This window comes from Paramacrobiotus metropolitanus, unplaced genomic scaffold (genome assembly GCF_019649055.1).
Source record: "Paramacrobiotus metropolitanus isolate TYO unplaced genomic scaffold, Prichtersi_v1.0 Parri_scaffold0000083, whole genome shotgun sequence".
NCBI classification, from domain to species: Eukaryota; Metazoa; Tardigrada; class Eutardigrada; order Parachela; family Macrobiotidae; genus Paramacrobiotus; species Paramacrobiotus metropolitanus.
This window is the reverse complement of record NW_026570303.1, coordinates 597,931-611,588: the sequence shown is the minus strand read 5'-3', so window position 1 is coordinate 611,588 and position 13,658 is coordinate 597,931. Positions and strand designations below refer to the sequence as shown.

General features: G+C 42.2%; 1 protein-coding gene across 1 annotated transcript; it reads left to right on the top strand.

The window, feature by feature from the left end:
* The first annotated feature begins 227 nt into the window (after window positions 1–227).
* Window positions 228–11,858, top strand: LOC129595856 (uncharacterized). Its single transcript, XM_055492986.1, has 10 exons — window positions 228–1,257; window positions 1,922–2,096; window positions 5,652–6,208; window positions 6,854–7,138; window positions 7,451–7,789; window positions 8,772–8,927; window positions 8,992–9,330; window positions 10,238–10,457; window positions 10,567–10,748; window positions 11,263–11,858. The coding sequence occupies exons 1-10, from the start codon at window positions 829–831 to the stop codon at window positions 11,530–11,532; spliced, it is 2,952 nt and encodes a 983-aa protein (XP_055348961.1). The 5' UTR covers window positions 228–828; the 3' UTR covers window positions 11,533–11,858.
* The last annotated feature ends 1,800 nt before the right edge of the window (window positions 11,859–13,658 follow it).

Here is a 13,658-nt window from a genome sequence, read left to right as displayed (position 1 = left end):
TTGTTAATGAAATCTTTTGTATGTACGTACCTCGTAATTTGCAAAATGTCAATTTGCAAATACAAAAAATTTCATAATGTAATTTGCAACTTATACGGTAACTGTCTCTGTCTCAGTGCCAACCACCCCCGGTTAGTTGCAAGTCAATGGAACGAACCACGGAACCAGTCGCCTGTGGGCAAGTGCGCTTCTAAAATCGTAAATTTCAACCTGACTGCAGTTTCTTTAACTGTCTTTCTTTAACTGCAGTTTCATTTTATGCGGGCGGTTTCTTTAACTACACTAATTACTCTGTCTTGACTGGCTTGTGCTAATAAATCCACTGCAGTTTCCAAACACTGCAAAATGACTCCAGTGATTCAAACCTTTTAACGCAGATGAGCCTTCCAGAAGACTTCAAATTATGTGCCAAATTTTCATTCTAGATACTTTTAGGTTTGCTGGATTGTAGTCCGATTGGTGCAAGATTGGAAGTCGTTCTCGGCTGCATAACTTGTTGCTAACTGCTTGGAGGCACCACTTCAAATGCAAAATTATGATGATCTGTGAACTCGCTGGATAAGATCATAAGTGATAAGTTCGCTAGTTTTACTTTTAAGTTTTAACTGTAATTATTCCGCTTATTACTGTTGCTTGTTGAATCTGGATTATTTCGGCTATCGAAGTTGTCTGTATCTTATCGCTAACAGACTGATCATGTCGAAGCAGGCTCCTCATCGTCAGAAGTCCAGAAGACCTCGTGTCACTGAATCGTGTTGTGTTGACTGTTGATTCGCGCGTGGATGGCATGCTAATCTGAAGCACCATCCATCCATACACAGCCGCGCAATGTCCTACTTCCAGCGCCTATCCGACACCAGTCCCTCCTTCCCCGCGGAATACTACACCCCCGCCTTCGTCCGCTCCCTCATCGCCGCCGTGTACCAGCACGGGAAACCCCTGACCCCGCAGGAGAATCTCTTCCTCATCTCCCTGCCCCGCCACTCCACCGGGCTGCACATTGCCCACGATCTCCTGACCAGCAGCAATGCGAACGAAGCCTACCAGCTGCAGTTCGCCGCGCATCTCCTAACCCAGTCCCTGGAGCACACCCCCGCCATCCAGCTGAGTCCGCAGCTGCTGGAGCATCTGGTGCAGTTGCTGCTGCAGTTCTACCAGGCGGATGATAATCCCGTGGCGGAGAAGGTGTGTCGACAGTTGTTGGCCGGGGTGGGGATGCTGGTGCGGATGAAACCCGACTGGAAAGTGCGATTTCGGGTAGGCTTGCGAGAGACTTCTAAGATTTTAAAATTCAGATTTCTCATCGAAATAATTTTAAATAAAATTAAACGGGCCTTAGCTCTTGGCATGTTTGAATTGACTAGAAATGGAAGCTCATTTTTCAACAAATTAAATTTTTAATCAATGAAATAATTTTAAGCGAGGGAAATTACGGAATTGAATTTGGGAATTACAGGATTTTTACGGAATACAATCGAGAATATCTGAAAATGCTAAAAATGTAGGTAGGAACCGTAGGGTGCATTCACAACTTGCGACTTGCGAAATTTTGAAATTCAGATTTCAAATCAGAATAATTTTAAAGTCAGAGAGGCCTTGGCCCTTAGCGTGTTTGAAATTATTTGAAATAGTAAGATTACTGAATGTTGTCAAGAGATTAAATTTTGAAATAAAAACGATAAAAAATTCCAGCATTGACTAAAAAGATAACTGAGAAAACAAAAAAGATAACAAGCCAAAAAGATAACTGAGAAAATGTTAAAAAATCAACGAGATTTTTTAAAAATTATTTTACCCTCTCGAAATTTTTTTTCCGGAAAAAATCTAAATATTTGTTTTGTATTATATATATGTTGCATATTAGCTTAAGTCGTTCATCAGTATCGTCATTCAGAATTGTTTGAATTTTAACTCTTTTCAGGCAGTGGCGCGGGCGCTGCAGCCAGATTTTTTCGAGACCCACCAACCCCCGCCCAAGGCGCTTAATGTATTTTTTGTGTTCGTCAAGTTTAATACACTGCGGAACCGAGGGAGTGAGTCGACTGAGTGGGAATGCGTGGAGATTGTTGTGGATTATTTTAATCAGCTCCTCAATGGTACGTGAACTGCAGTAACGCATATATGGACAAAAATTCATAAGCCGGGTTTACCGCCGTTCTGAATCTCACATGTCGTATATTATGATTTTATCGAACAGAGAAATATTTTCCTTGCAGCGTAAATACTGTAATATTATGGTGAAATGTATTTTTTCTGCTCAGTTAGTCATTTCCTTTTAGTCATCGTTCAATCGTACTTAAACACGTTGAACAGCAAAGTAAATCGTAAATACTGTAAGGAGGTTATTAAGACAAATTATTATGGTCAATCTTGAATTTTTTATAATTTTTCTATAAGATTTTTTTATTTAAATTGGTTTTTGAAAATCATTTTATTCTATTATATTATTGGTTTTTTGGATTATTACTTTTTATAATAACAAATAATGTGTATAATAAATAATTGAATTAATAGTGAATTGTAGGTGCTGCTCTTTGTATTAATAGGTTCTGCACGTGGTTAGTAAAGATTTTAATGGTATGATAAATTATTAGTAAGCAAGCACCATTGGTATTGTATCTATTATTAACTGGTTAGAACAGCCACATTTTGTATAATTTCGTAGTGCAGTGTAACATTAAGCTCCATTATAACAGTATGCTTCAGTTTACGAGTATGTACATTATGTTCGGATAAACGTTATAAGATAGGGTACCCTTATAGGCACCCCCTAAAACCCCCGTTTATTATAGGCACCCTTTTTTGAATTAAAAGTTATAATAATATTATGTGAAAGAAATATAATTCACATATTCCTAAAATTTATTTTATCATTTTATACAGTTGCTATGACCGTAAAAACTTACTGACTTTGAACAAAAGGTCAGTGTAACAGGGTTATACTGTACATACATAATACATATATATTTTGTTCTCAATACCGGCAAATACCATATTATGGCGGGTTCAAGCAGCCCTCCGGCGTCGGGGCCATCGGAAGCCTTAACTGGTTTAGTATTCCCCTCCCTCGACAACGTCGCTGACCTGAAGGACGAATACCCTTCATTTGAAGAATTCGAGAAAGACTTTAAGACGTATCAGGAAGCGACGTTCCAAACATTTATAATACGACGTCGGTCCGAAAAGTTCAAGAACGGAGAAGCTCTGGAGCCGTCCCTTAAGTACAGAAAGATTTTCTACGAATGCGTGCACCACAAAGAATACGAAAAGAAGGGCGTTGGCGCTCGGACATTTACACATAGCCGACGAAACCAGTGCCCAGCTCGCGTCAGGCTTGCAGCCAGCATTCGCGGCCACGTCCTACGGATACTCGAACGAGAAATGGGCCATAACCATCCATTAACAGCAGACAGGTGGAAAAATCTACCGGAAAATCGTCGCCTAAGCCATGTTCAGGCCGAGGAGGTAGTGCAAATGCAGAAATCATTCATCCCTGCACGGGCAATTCAACGTCAAATTGCTAAAGAAACCGGCAAAGCTGTAACAGCCCAAGATATACAAAATGTCCGCAACAAAGCGGAAAAAGTGGACCGTAGTGGCCGTACGGAAGAGGGAATGGTTAATCGCGTTTTAAACGAAATACGTGTGAAAGATCCGAACGTTTTCGTGAATGTGGTCGTCTGCTTTTCAAGCAATTGTCGATCATGAAGAAATCCGAATACTTAGTGGAGCGAATTATGGGCGGATCTTTTGTCGTTGTCAATCAAGGTAGACAAAGAGAATTCGCAGTGGAAGAATTGGTTACTGATAACAGCAGAGTCATTCTGGATTGCGACTGTGATTTCTCCTGCTCATATGGACTGACCTGCCGGCACATGATGGCAGTCCACAAGCATAAAGGCGAGCCGATTGTATCCGTTGATGAATGCATAGCACGGCATGCGCGCGAGCTTAAGTTTTCCGAACCATGCTGACAAACTCAGAGGCGTTCGAAGACGACGACGTATGCGAGATTAAACCAATGAATCCCAGACAACGGTACGATGACGCAAGAAGGGCATGCAAACCGGTGATAGCAAGGCTGGCCGAACTCTCGCCAGCGCAGTTTGAAACGGAAATAGTCCGTTTTCGAGAAATTCTTGATCACTTCCTGGAATCGCTAGAAAATCCAGTGACAAGTACAGCGAGCGCTGACAAAGCTTCAGAAAACGGCGATAAGGACAGAATGGAACACAATGGGAAAGACGAAGTTTACCTACCCGCCAGCTCTCAGTTAGCAAAGACAAAGCAGACCAAAGGCCGCCCACGTGCCAGCGCTAACATGCGAGAAAAAACGTTCAACAACATCCTCAATATAGCAGAAAAATCCAGAAAGCGCAAGTCTGATACCGGCTCCAATCACGCTTTTCGGCAAGTGAAATCCACGCGCACTTCACTTCCCGCCGCGGCACCAGCATTGCAGACTGTGACGGAGCAAGTAAAACTCAAAACTGTGGGCCCGGGTGAAAACGGCATAGGAGTGCCGCTGAACCTTTACGACAGCGACTTGGCTGATGTCCTGGCGGTTGGGAGGATGCTCTATGACAGAGTCATCGGCATCTTCTCATATCTGTGCCAAAAAGGAAATCCAGGACGATTTACCGGCCTCGCCGATCCAGGCGACCTTGCCATCTGCAATCCCGACGCGGAGGAGGTCAGACGCATACAGAATGATCTGGCGGCAGGAATGGAATGCATCCATGCCCTGTATGGCTCAAACCATTTTGTACTGTCGCACAAAAGGCCATCCGAGAACACAGTTCGCTTGTACAACAGTATGAATGCTCCGCTGTCGCCGCACGTCCAACTGCAGCTGTCCATGCTGTACGGTGGCGAAAAGAATCCGGTCACCGCAGTGTTTCCGATTGTCCAGCTTCAGTTGCCGGGGTCCAATCAGTGCGGCCCGATGGTGTGTTCCTACATTGCTGAACTGATCTCTGGAGCATCGCCAGCGAGCACTGTATTCGCGAAAGCCTCAGCTCAAAGGGAATGGTTGGCCGAAGTGTTACAGGCTGAGAAAATCACACGGTGTCCTAAACGGCTTGGGAGGAAGGCAGTGAATGAGCTGACTACCGCGAAAGATGACCTTCTAGTCACAGTAGAAGACGCGATACTAATTCGTTCTAGGCTGGCTGATTTGCCTAACCGTCCTATTATAGGCTGGAAAGCCTGATGTGCTTAACTCGATGCCAGAAAAAACTGCTGTACTATTCTCCGAATTATCCGAATAAAACTGGATTACTATTTGAGAATACAAAATCTGTTATATAAACAATTAAAATTAAATTAAATTAAAAAGGGTGCCTATAATAAACGGGGTGTGAAAAGGGATGCCTATAATAAACGGGGGTTTTAGGGGGTGCCTATAACGGTTTCCTATAAGATAACCGCATTGATTTTTTATGTTATCAGGCGATTGATATTGCCTCTACCCAAGGGAAACAGTTGAATTAACTCCATAAAACATACGCAACGTCAGTCAGAATTGTTACATTATTACTGGTGAAAATTCATTTGAATATTGACATTTCTGATTCGCCGCTGGTTACTTCGCTGCGTTTGAGTATGTAGTACTCTGTATAAATAGCTCATCCGGGCTTTCATTGCTGCAGCCCAGATGAACATGTACACGCCGCACCAGGTGAAATACCTGCGAATCCTCTCCGACTGGTACGCCGAGACCAGCCAGCGCTTCGGCACCCCCACCGAACACTTCGGCCATCTCGTGCTGCGCATCGCCCAGTACATCGACTGCCCCGCCCGCCAGTCCTTCCCGTGGGGGGATCTGCAGATGCAGGCGGTGGAGACGCTGGGGGAGTTGCTGCAGAATCCCGATATCCATCTACTGCAGAACAGTCTGATTGAATTGCTCCGCATCATCCTGCAGTTTCCCATGAATGAGCGCGTCCAGACCTTAGTCCATAGTGAAGGCGGTATGGAAGCGGCCTACAGCTATCTGGAGACGATTGCCCGGGTGCTGTTGAAGTTCAGTTTTGAGTTTGCGGATATTGTGGTGGCGTGCTCCGAGGACGAGAAGACGCGGGGACTGTTCTACGAGTATGTGCGGCGGTTGTGTGTTCTGAGTGAACCGTTTCCGGAGAAGAACGGCGGATGGGATGGGGAGGCGCGGTTTTCGCAGCAGGCTATTTTGGCGTTCAGGGAATTTCTGGTGAGGGCGTGTAGATGTTAGAAATGTCATGAATTCAGGACAGATTTCTGTAGCATAATACCCCAGAGTATTTTTATCTAATATTTCGATGAACATAAAAATTTTATTTATTCAAGTTGTCATTTGAGAAGGTGGTTTAAATGGAAATTTTTAGATCACATAAAACAGATTTTCGTGTAATTTTTATGGGTACTTTGTTTTATATGGTCGTGTTTTGCCTTTGTATGTTTTTTTTGTTATTCGCCAAATCGACAATGCAACAGGCAATTTCAGGTTTGCCTTTTGATGACTAAATTGTTGTAGATATCGTAGTGAAGTGGATCGGAAAAACAGTTGCCTTTGCTGGTTATAGTTACACATGCTCGTTGATTTGGAAATGTTCATGAGTTTCTTACATTTATGTTCATGAAGTTTTTTTTTGGTTTTTTTAAGCTTGGTGGTTTGAACACTGGTTTCGTTATTTTTGTTAATTTCTGAATGTTTTTTGTGTCCTTGTGCGCCCAGTTCAGGTACAACACCGTAACTGACTGCACTGGTAAACCCAACGTAGCTAACGTTTGTTGTTTGCCAGTTTGATTAGATGAGGTTGGCAATGATATAAAGATAAGTTTCCAGATCATCTGTTTTTTTTTTGGTTTGATTCAGAATCTTATCCACGAAATGTGTGGAACGGGTTCGGAAGTATCGGAACGACTGCTTCCGGATTTCAAGATTTTCTTCGGTATTTTGATCAAGAAAGCCTGTCTTCCCCCGCCGGAAATGATCAAACAGTGGAATCAGGAAGAGCGGGAATCCTTCGCCAGCTTCCGTGCGGATATTCAACTGACGATGGAAGCCTTCGCAGCGGCTGTCGGGACCACACTGTATGAATGGTTTGGAGAAGAATTCGATGCCTGTCTGAATAACATGCAGCATAAAGATGCTCAAATCGTAAGCAATTACGAAATTCATGGAAAATTTAAGAAAGTTAATTTCGGGTTAAAAAGTGTTTACTCACCAAATGGGAATTAAGCTAATTTTGATGAGATTGCTGTGATTTTAATGCCATTAATTTAATTTTGCTGTTAAACAGTTTTACTTCAGCTGTTAAGAACGCTAGAAAATTTGACATCAAAGAGTTAAAAAAAGTTGATTTAATTTAATTTAATTCAGCATAAAATTAAGCAGTTCGGCCAGCACTGCTGATAAAATTTCTAAAAACCTTTAACAACTGCTTGTATAAATTAAAACATATGTTTGCAGCGATTGACAGCGTTATGCCATTTATTGCGCTTCTCCTACAACGCTCATCTCCCATCGGAACTGATAACAGCGCTCTTCGAGCATTTAGACAAATGCATGAAGGTGGCCAGTCGAGAAGTAGTTTGTGAGGCGTTCGCGGCGATGGGCGTGTGGATCCCGTTGTTGGCGGAGACGAATAATCAGGCCATTGTGCAGAATGTGATTACCATAGCGTTGTACGGGATGCGGGAGAAGGATGTCCAGTTAACCGGGGTCTGTGCCACGGTGCTGACGGCGGTCGCTGATGTGGACGTGAAAGAGCTGCTCAGGAGCTATGCAGATGTCGCGGAATGTATTAAGGTACGACTAATGCATCAGTTAGTGATAGTTTGTGGTTCTTTATGTGCTGTTTAAATTTTCAAAGAGCAGACTAAATCCAGGGCATACAGAGTTTGGTCAGCTCAACGTAAAGTTCATAGCAGTACACTTAATGAAATGTAAGCGAGAAAAAGCACGGACTTACTAGAATTTTCTGGATGATTAAAAAGAGAAGCACAAGTTAAGTAACTTGCACGAAAAAAATGCAAATTTTAAATAGGCTGAATTCTAGTTTTATTAATAATTTTGTCGTGAAGCGTTCTAAAGGTAAGCGTATTATAAGCGAATTGTGCGTATTATATCTAAAGATAAGCGTATTTTTGGTTTTTCGTAAGCACAGTGTTTTTCTGAAAAACCTGGTCATGACGTACTCAGCAATAAACTCGATGCGCCGTTATGCAGTTGATTTTCGACTAGTATTTTCTGTCCCCAGTACTGCGAAGTTGCGAACACCCCTTTATTTCACATTCGCAAAGTTGAAACTCTGAGTCATCGTCCTCGTACTAACTTCGATAAATATCGTAGAACGGTGCAATTGCAACGCTTGCCTAAGACGACAGTTTACTTCAACGGATGATATGCAGTAACATGAAGAAACGGTTTCAGAACGGTTTTATAACTTCGACCAGATGAATTTTGAAAATTATTTTTCCTGTCTGGTTAATACTCGCATTTTAATTAATACTCGTATTTTCCTGTTTTTTGTTAATTCTGGTCTTACAGTTTTTAACGTTCTGCATTTCATGTCTTGTTCAGCTTCATTTGCGTGTTTGATTTTGAAAATAAAATGCAGTTGATTATGCTTTCATTTTTTCGTTTTCGTAGCTCCGAGCGCTTTTTAATTTTTCCATTCTGTTCTGGAACTGCATCCGCATACATATGGATCGCTATTAATAAATTGTTCATGGTAATATTTTTTTGCTATTACGATATTGCGATCGTTGATTCGCTGCTGCTGTTGCAGATGAACCTTGTGGGAAAAGTGGGAAACCGAATAAGCCTATTATCGTTATTCGCAATCTGGGGACACATGATCGCCTCTCTCGTGCCGGAGAACGCTGTGCCGGAAGTCGACGGCGTGTACGATGTGTTTGACAAGATGCTCCAGTCTGTCCCAGCGGTGAGGCGATTACTTTGAGTACTTTCGTTAATGTCTCCGGAATAAAATGGCTGTTGTGCTGCAGAATGAGAAGCAGCGCCTCTTGAAGACGGCCAGTCTGTTTCCGGCGTTTTTCCAAGCTCTCGGACGGCACATGGAAGACGAGCAACTGCCGGGCGCGTACCGGGTGTACGAAGCTATCGCCCGGTTGGGTTTGCGTCTACTGGATGCGCTGCATAGTCGGGGAGTGTTCGGTTGGAATGATCCCAAGTTGACGGTGGATGATACCTTTGCTGATCTCATAAAGCCGTTGTTATGCGCCGCTGGACCGGCAGTCGGGAATATTCTGCATGTAGTGGTACCCTTTGTGGAGAACAGTCTGTCCAGACGGCCGACAGCCGGAATTATGCGGTGTATTGTCGAGGTACTTGGAACTTCCCTAATTTTAAACGTTAACTGCATTTTAAACAACGAAAATAAAAATTTGCCCGCATAAGGTTTGTACGAAATTTATAGACTTCAGTAAGCCAGTCGTCGTACTGCGTTTGCCTTACATTATTGTTAATAAAACCTTTAGAATTTTTTAAAAGTACGGGTATCTGCCAATGCAGTGCAGTGATTGAAGTGTTGGCTCTTAAAATTTGACTTCATAAAAATTTATACCGTTTAAAATACGGGCAAACATAAAGTATGCCAGACTAGCCGAACTTATCCGAATTAGACTAGCCGAAATTAGGTAGCTCTTAAAGCATTCGTGTTTGAATAAGGTTGACTTCATAAAAATTTATTCGAATTGAACATTCAATTATGAAAAATTGCGAGGTTCACCCATTCCAAAGACGGTATCGTAGACGGTAGAATAGTGGCCTTCGTAATCTGGAGCCATACTCGGGAATCACTGATTTGAGTTAGCTTGTAAAAATGCTTGCTTTGGATTTGGCTAGATGAGTTCTGAGAATATTCTTTTCGTCCTGTTTGACCAGCCAGGTTCGTGGTTGATTCTGCAACTTATGGTTTGCCTTTCTGTTTAATAAAAACTGCCATCTTTTGTAGTTCTGACGACCTCGGTGTTTCCCAAATTGCAATAAAAATGCAAAACGATTTGGCTTTACCGCTGGTTGGGCTGTATGTTTGCAACATATATATATATAGGCGAGCTTCGTTTAGTATATGCAGTTTAATAACAAATTTGTCCCAGTTTATCATAAGACCTCTGGTATGTGCGTTTTTGTCACAGTACTGCCGGAGTTTAAGAATTTCCTTATTGTGATTGCGTTGCCTGCCAGGTATTTTTTCGTTAATTTCAAATGGCGTCATTGAATTTTTTGTAGTTGCTGACAAAATATCTGGATCGTCCTGGTTGTGAGGATTTATTTGCCCGTTTGACGATGCACACGATTAACTCTGTGATGACGCTGTCGGAGGCCACCGACTGGATGGACCATTTCATGGTGTATCGGCCGTTCGTGTTGGCCATTTATCCTGTTGTTCGACAGCAGCCGATGCTGTTCTCCCTGCAGCCTGTTCCCTGGGAGAAACTGATTGCGTTTGGTAAGCTGCGAACTGGACTTGTGCGCTTTACATCTTTGGCCGCAGTTTCCGGCTCGGAATTTTGGTTTCTCTCGTTTATAATATTAAGCAGAACACATTTTTTTTATAGTTGCCAAATTAATCTGCACACCACCGAGTGGCGATGAGGAATCACAAGTGCAAATTAGTGTATTATTTGAGGAGCTGCTGCGAATGAAGCCGCCGAAAACCGTCCTGATGAACGGGGAAAACCACTTCAAGACTCTTGTAGTGTCCAGTTATGGAGAGAAATTTATTGAACAATTTTTGCGGGTATGTTAAAATTATTACGGGAGCATCACAACGAGTTATGTATATACATATAATTATTAAAACCGTTTCCGCCGGTGGAAATTTTGTATTTTTACTTTTCGGGAAATATCTGCGCAGATGAGAAATTCACTGAACAGTCCAAGTACTTATTGTAAAGCATTAAAGCCATGTTTTATGGCTATGAAATTGAGGATTTTACGAGACTTCTTCGAAAAGAAAATTCGTGTTTGAAGAGGATAGATGAAATTACAAAATTAAGTTGCAGATGCTAAGAATGAGTTTCCAAAAGCTGGATTGCAGATTGCATGAACTGCAAAAAAATTGCGAATATTTTACAAAATTTGTTATTAATATAGTATGATGAAATTACAAAATTCGAAGATATTCCCGACGCTAATTGTAAATACTGTTACGTAAAATATTTAACTGCTTTACAAATCATCCTATAAAGTTGTTAGTACATGTTTTCGCTGAAAAAACAATTTCGTGATCATGATTTTCTGTTGTTTGTTAGGTTTTTCGCAATCCATACGCTCATGACGCCGAGGTGAAGGTGTGCTGTGAATGTTTTTACGCCATGTTAGCCGAGCTGCCGGCGGAGACGAAGCACTGGATCGAGAGTGTCATCGCGGCGGTGAATCGGGAAGAAACCTGCGATCCCAACATGGCCTTTGTCAAACTGCTGTCCAGCATTCTGGCGCAGCGCAGTAAGTCGGGTGTGGCGCGGCAAGTCAGCACGTACCGACAGAAATTTATCCTCATACCGGGCGTCCTTGGGCAATAAAAAAGAAGTCAGAATTAGCGATAATTTAGTGAATTATTGGTAATTGCCGGGTGGTTGGTTGTGACCGGTTTTTGGTGGTATTATGTTTGTTAGCTTTTAAAGACGGTGAATTTGGATCGTTTTAGTGCTTTTTTAATTTTTTACTTTCTTAGAAGCTTCTGGAAAATACGTCGGTGAGCTTGTTAGTGGGAAATAATTCTGTTCTTACGTGAAAATGTGGTATCTTGTCGTTGATTCTGGAAAATAACGCTTTTGTATTCCGCCAGCCAACCGAAGTGAAGTCGAATTAAATGGCGGACTGATCATTCTCAGAATCCCAATGAATACATGTTTCCGGCGCATATGCGGGCTGTTGTGTTGCTTACGATATTCAGATTTGTTGTAATGCATAATTGTACACTCTATACATGTATATATTGATCGTATTTCTATCAAGCACTTCCGTAGTTCATTAATTTCAGCCTTTAAGAAAACGATAAGGTAATTCTCGGAATTCGGTATCAACAATCATCAGCGCGGGAGATTTACATCTGTAAGTCGTATTATTCGCACATGAACGACCACTAAATATTGCGCTACTGCCGTTACAATTTACCGAGAATTCTGTTTTTTTGCTTGTTATATATTTCCTTTATTAAGAAATATCTCGCAGTAAAAGTGATTTTGGGAAAACAGGTGTTGCATCGAAACGTTGTTTATTCTTATGCCTTTGTTCTCCTGATTGAACTGGAAAGAAGACTAACGGAATAGTGCAAGGGATTTATTAATTCTTTGACAAAGCCGTAATGCCAGTGAAAGTTGTTCAAGAAAAGAAAAACCATTGGACTTGTAGCAGTAAAAAAATAAAATCATGACAAATTGTCACTGTCCAGTTTTCATTGCCGTTGATGTCTCGGTCTCATCTGTAGAATACTCTGTAGCTGGTATATTATAATATCAGCAAACTTTAAGCAGAATTATGCACATGTACTGTATTTGTACATTCGTCTAATCTACATATGATTGTGTTTTAATTTAAATCTTTAATGGCTGATTGACCCCTGCAACTATGGCATATCAAACATACTATATGTTGCGAGTAAAGAATTTGGAGAATAAGTGTCATAAGGTAGCAATTATGGAAGACCCGTAATTATAGCAGGGTTTTGACGGCCCGCAATGAACAACTTCGTTTTCCACCCGTGTCTTCATGTAACACACGATTCATATTAAATTGTGCTGAGATTTATTTTTCATCGATTTTGACTGGCTGCTCTTTCTCCGGTTCGACTTTTTGCGGGCCACCAAAACAGTAGTCAATGCTCCCCTTGATGACTGCTCGGTGTTCGCCGCTCCAGAAAAAGAAGAACCCCTACCATGTAAAACAAATTAAGTTTGCACACCGTCCACATTAGCTGCATTATTTAAACGTTTCAATTCTGAACAATCAATGTTTTGGCACATTTCAAAGCGAAACAGATCCAGTACAAACTTACCGGGTTTGCCGCATAAGCCATGACCTGCGCCGTTTTCGTATACATCGTCATTCGCACGTCGGTACCCCACGATGCGAAATAACTAGCTATAGTCAGTACCGGTGGTGGCACGGTACAGATACAGTACCATACAAACGAGGCAAACAACGCTTTCGCTATAGCCAACCGTCGCTGCAGTGTGACACGCTGCCGCTCCTTGTTCTCTTCACTCTCCAACGGTTTGCGAAAGTGCAGGAAGGTAAAGATGGTCAGGTACACACTGCCCATCAAGGCTTCCGGGATATATGTGCCAAATATCGGCAGCACGGTCCGCATGACATTCGGATTTCAGCAGCCCACAGTTACCCAGCGGAAATAGACCGTGTACTACGTTCGGGTGGATGTTAAATATCGGCAGACTGATACCGAGGATCACCATCCACAAGACAACCAGCCCGATGACTGTCGCTTGACGTGACGACAGTTTCTTGTAGTGCAGCGGGAGGAGAATGGCCGCCAGCCGTTAAACGACAGTACAGTACAACGGCTGTCCAATTGCCACCGACAATGAAGACCAGCTGTATGGCATCCGGTGGTGCGCAGTCGTAGGAGAAGGGGATCTGCATCTGGGTTAAGAAGATGGGGAGATTCATGATCGGCATCGCGATGACA

Excerpts from the sequence above, each read along its gene's own strand:
- LOC129595856 (XM_055492986.1), top strand. The coding sequence starts at position 829 with ATGTCCTACTTCCAGCGCCTATCCGACACCAGTCCCTCCTTCCCCGCG. Across the intron at positions 1,258-1,921 it reads ACTGGAAAGTGCGATTTCGG|GCAGTGGCGCGGGCGCTGCA; the intron begins GTAGGCTTGCGA and ends AACTCTTTTCAG. Across the intron at positions 9,331-10,237 it reads TTATGCGGTGTATTGTCGAG|TTGCTGACAAAATATCTGGA; the intron begins GTACTTGGAACT and ends AATTTTTTGTAG.